General features: G+C 54.9%; 1 protein-coding gene and 1 pseudogene across 5 annotated transcripts in view; one reads left to right on the forward strand and one right to left on the reverse strand.

Moving 5' to 3' along the window:
- The window catches only part of GFOD2 (glucose-fructose oxidoreductase domain containing 2), a 29,275-nt gene that overhangs the window by 7,753 nt on the left and 16,620 nt on the right, over positions 1 to 4,902 (reverse strand). For 3 of the 5 annotated variants that reach the window (XM_004704604.3, XM_045293937.1, XM_045293938.1), the window contains exon 2: positions 2,866 to 3,213. In XM_004704604.3, the coding sequence (XP_004704661.1) occupies positions 2,866 to 3,124 (259 nt within the window). In that variant the 5' untranslated portion in view covers positions 3,125 to 3,213. Of the gene's footprint in view, positions 1 to 2,016; positions 2,494 to 2,865; positions 3,214 to 3,645; positions 3,728 to 4,902 lie in introns of those variants that run through there. The other 2 variants (XM_045293936.1, XM_045293940.1) reach the window with 2 other exon arrangements.
- The window catches only part of LOC115870735, a 4,964-nt pseudogene continuing 3,964 nt past the window's right edge, over positions 3,903 to 4,902 (forward strand).

Below are 4,902 nucleotides of genomic sequence, written 5' to 3' on the forward strand. Positions count from 1 at the left end.
GAATCTAGGATCCGCCCTTCTTGTCACATGTATACATGTATACCTCTAGTTCCTCCCCTTCCTAGCATGTGTACAACCCTAGCTCATCCCCTTCCTATGATGTGTATACCTATTGTACTGCCCCTTCCTGTGATGTGTGGTTACCTGTAATCATGTCCCCCTAAGTTGATAGAACCCTTGGTCAGCAGTAAACGGGGTCTTCCAGCCTCCTTCCAGGTCTACGCCCCACCTCACCTCGGCCCATGCTGTGCGCGGACCTGGCTGGTAAGATCATGGCCATCCAGGAGGTGAGCATGCTACCATGAAATCTGTCCGACTCATCATTTGACCCTCTCTTCTCTCGTGCTCTCTATGATTTTACTATAATCTTTATTTATCTGAACCATACAATTGTGTTAATTAAACCCACGATTAGTGATGGGGGGCTGGCACCCCCCTCCAACCGCACATCTTCCTGAAGGACTTTGGAACAAGGAAAATAAAACCCATGAGGGTCTTTGACTGAAGGACCCCCAGGAGGAGTTAGCCATTCAGATGCCTAGGCTCAGCCCCACTGTTATGGACCAGTTCTATGTGAAAGGTGGCATCACTGCAAAGCATGTCACTCGTGAGAGTGGATTTGCTGCCGACACCAGGTTCTGCCGTCGACGCCACAGCGCGATGTTTGCGGGGATTCAATAGGTGCCGTGAAATCAGATGGAACATACAGGGCTGTCCACGTCACTCGGGAATCAGCATTGTCTTACGTTAGCTCTGAAACATCCTGTGATGTCCTGATCAGAAACGGAGTGGGCGTCTTCAGGCAGGGACATTTTGGGACACTGCTGTTTGTGAAGGATCTCTGGGGCCAGAGCACTGTGCTCAACCGTCGCAACTCTGCTTCTTACCAGTTCTGCTAGGCAGCAGCAGAGTCTAGAAAGACGGAGGGAAGTGCCAGCGAGATCTCGTGTGGAAGAAGGTGGTCCTGGCACCGAGGGCCAGGCTTTCCAGAGCCAGCACCCTCCAGCGGCAGAAAGCCCCGAAACAGCAGTTCGCAGCCTGTGGGTCATGGCCCCTTTGGGGGTCGAACGACCCTTTCACGGGAGTCGTTTATAACAGTAGCCAAATGACAGTGATGAGGTAGCAATGAAGATAATGTCATGGTTGGGGGTCACCACCACGTGAGGAACTGTATGAAAGGGTCGCGGCATGAGGAAGGGTGAGAACCGCTGCCCTAGAAGGAATCCCAGTGTCATCACTTTGTAAATTGCATGCGCTGTTACAGGAAGGTGCTCGATGTGGACGCTATCCTCTGTGTGCAGGTAGTCTGCCCTGCTCCTAAGGGAGCCCTGGAGGTGTGGTGGTTACACCAGGGGCTCGAGACCACCAGCTGCTTCTGGGGAGAACCATGAGGCTTTCTGCAACTGAAAACAGAGTGGCAAGGAGGGAGGGTAAAAAGAGGAGCTCACACCAAGGGCTGAAGTAGAAAGAAAATGTTTCAGAAATGACAATGGCAACATATGTACAAATGTGCTTGATACAACTGATGTATGAGTTGTAAGAGCTGGAAGAGCCCCAGAAAAATGATTTAAAAAAAAAGTCTTGGAAACCCACAGTTAGTTATACCCTGTTCGACAGCGCTGCCCAGAGTCGGAACCGGCTTGGTAATGGCAGTGAGTTGAGTTGACACTGCTCTTAGGGAGCCTGGGTGGTGGACTTGGTGATGCATTGACCTGCTAACCACAAAGTCAGTGGTTCGAACCCACCAGCTGCTCCACGGGAGAGAGATGAGGCTGTCTCAGCTAAAGATTTAAAGTGTTGGAGACCCAAAGAGGCAGTTAGACTCTGTCCTCTGGGCTCACTAGAGGTGGAGTCGACTCAGTAGTGTCTGGCTTGTTTCATGCCGCTCATGCTGTGGAACTGCAAGGAATGCAGAATGAGCCATCTACAAGTGCTAGCCCAAACGTACAAAGAACAGTTGCTTTATCGATTATTTATACATGGCTTGAATTGCTACAGAAGTCTTTGGCCACTTACCTTGTAATGCATGTTACTCGATCTCCTGCCCTGGACCGTGGGTCTTGCAGGACTGGAGGCCCCGATCTGACCCTGCTTTGGATGCCCAGAAGGGCACTGGACAGTGCCTGGTACCCAGAAGGACTTAAAAACAAGTCGCCAGATGAAGGCTCACTGATTTGTTTTCCTGGTCAATTGGATTCAGGTATACATATACCAGCGGGCTTCAAACAGTTCCGGGGAAATGGAATGAAAAGGTAATGGAATTTTTTTCCATGAACCTTTGGGAGCCGTGTCTATAAAAGACAAAGAGCAGAATTTGCCTCTGGTGGAGAAAAAAGTTGAAGCCCAGCAGGAACTGTGGAAGAACTGCTTGGCCAGTCATGTGCAGCCCAGGGCAGTAGGTGGCTGAACCCGAGGCTTCCCAAGGGACAGGAGACCTGAGCCACCGGCCCGTGGAGCCTGTCCAGGAAGGCCTTCCCACCCTTGGAAATGCAGGAAGGGTGTGTGCTCCTCCACTAGGCTGTCAAACATGGGGAAGGGCAGCAACAAGCCCTCCTTTCCTGCAGACCACAAAAACGGAAGGACAGTGGAGCCCTCCACATGTAGCCGCCCAGGGCCAGGGACAAAACTGACTCAGCCCGGCCTCTCTCAGAAGAGCCCGCTCCTCCCTTTTTGCTCAGAGATTTCCTGATGGCAGGTGGGACGACTGCTGGGGCACTCCCTCCCACGGCGCCATGGGGCCCGCCACGACCACCAGCCCTGCTCCAGGGGGTGAGTCAGGGCCAGCCTGACTGCCTCCACTCGCCAGCCCAGGAGGAGCGCCATGCTGCCCAAGGGCCCCCCAGCGAGGGGCTGGGCCGTCCATACCTAGAGCCTTGACGGAGATTTGCCGGGTGAGTGGCGGGGGGATGTTGACGCAGACCAGGTCCACGTCTTGGTGCAGCAGCACGTCGTCGGTGCGGCTGGTGTAGAAGCCTATGTCCAGCTCCTCCGCGAGCTGCTTGGCCTCCTCCTCGGTCTTCCCCCACAGGGCCTCCACGGTGAAGCCTTCTGCCCGCAGCAGCGGCACCAGGACGCGGGCGGAGCTGCCGGTGCCAAACACGCCCACCCCTGGGAGCATCTTCATCCCGGCTTCCCTGCTCTCACCGGCTCACCTCCTCACCAGGGCCGCGAACATGGGTCCCACCTTCTCACCGTCCTGGTCACACATGGCTCCTACGAGAGCAAGCATGACACTGCCCATTAGCGGAGGGCCCGCGGGGCTGCGGCGACTTCCGCAACTTCTCCGGAGGCCGCAAGTTCCCTGCCACAGAAACACGAACACACACAGTTCCGTGGTGGAAAGTGGCAGGCTAGTGGCTAAGAGCCTTCTCTACCGGCCAGCCGGCCAGGGCTCAGGCGGGATGGGAAGGAGAAATGGGTCAAGTGGAGCAGAGCCCTGCCCTGCTGCATCGCTCTCTGGGTGGCCCCAGTCCAACCACATCATGGTCAGGGCCCTCCCTGTCAATAAGGGCAGGGACTGATCTTTCAGGCTCTGAAAGCTACGGTATTAGAGGCTGAGATATGAATGGCTGACAGAGTGAGCGGGCAACAGAGTGCAGAGAGACCAATCCAGGTGCCCTGGTGCTTCCATGCTGGGCTACTCACTGCAAGGTCGGCCCCTGGAGACCACCAGCCGCTTCTCGGGAGGCAGAGGAGAAAGTTGGATGAGTAACGTCTCCGCGGGGAGACTGCAGTCAAGGAGGTGAATGGGGAACGGTTTTGTCCTGTAAACCTCCACCCAATCACAATAAAAAGTAAAAAAAAAAAAAAGTTACATTCAGGACGTGTGTGTGTTCTTTCAGCCATGTCATGCTGCTTCACACGTGCTCACTCTATTTGTGTTGAATGGCGACACGTGCATGATGCCGTTGCCCAGCCGGGAGCAGCTGGAGTAAGTGCTTTACATCCCTGCCTTCCCTCCCACCTCTGTGGCCGCTCCTGAGGACGGCTCTCGGGCTCCTCTCATCTTATCTCCAATGCCCCACAAGTGTCACCTCCCCGGTTCCCACCACCGGCTCTTCTAGGTCCTCTCTGACCCAGCCAACGCTTCCATTACTGCCCCGTGACTTCTTACTCTGCAGCGCATGCCCGATGTCTCCCCAGAGCGGCACACCCCTGTGTCCAGATCTGTAAGCGCCCTGAAAGCCCCCAGGGGCCGGGGAGTGGATGCTTTGGGGACGGCATCTGGACATCACGTGGGTTCAGACCTCCCAGCTGGAGACCACCCTTTCCAGCGTTAGCATACAACTGCTCAAATGCCCTCCGGGTCTCAGGATGTTTAAGGATTAAATGGATCCAGTTGTAAGTGTTTAGCACTCAAACAAACAAAACCACCCAACGCCTTGGCATCCAGTCCACTCTGACTCCGGGCAGCCCCGTGAGGACAGGGTAGAGCTGCCCCTGGGGGTTTCGGAGACTAGCTCTTGACGGGAGTAGACGACCTCAACTTTCTCTCCATCTCTTCCTGCACCTCACCTCAAGGAACACACCACCATCCACTCAGCTCCCCAACTCAGAGACCTGGCCGGCATCGCCCCGCTCTCTCCCCCTTACTCAGAGTCCTGCAGGTGCTGCTGTTGTTTCCTCTCGGATCCACTCTTCTCGCCACGCCTCATGCCCCTGCCCTCGTCTGGCCGTGAGGATCACTCATGGGTTATCGCCAACAAATCAACCACCTTCTTTCCTTCCTTCAGCCCAGATCTTTCTAAAATTAAATGGAGCCGCATCACTCCTTTCCTTTTTAAATCCCCTAGTGACTCCCCAGGGACCTCACGATGAAGTCCAGACTGGTTAGCATGACTTACAGACCTTAGATGACCTAAACTTTCAGGCTAGCCCTAGCCTGAGACACATCCTTAAATA

Source organism: Echinops telfairi, unplaced genomic scaffold, assembly GCF_000313985.2.
Source record: "Echinops telfairi isolate 266 unplaced genomic scaffold, ASM31398v2 ScPeMD7_2291;HRSCAF=2852, whole genome shotgun sequence".
NCBI classification, from domain to species: Eukaryota; Metazoa; Chordata; class Mammalia; order Afrosoricida; family Tenrecidae; genus Echinops; species Echinops telfairi.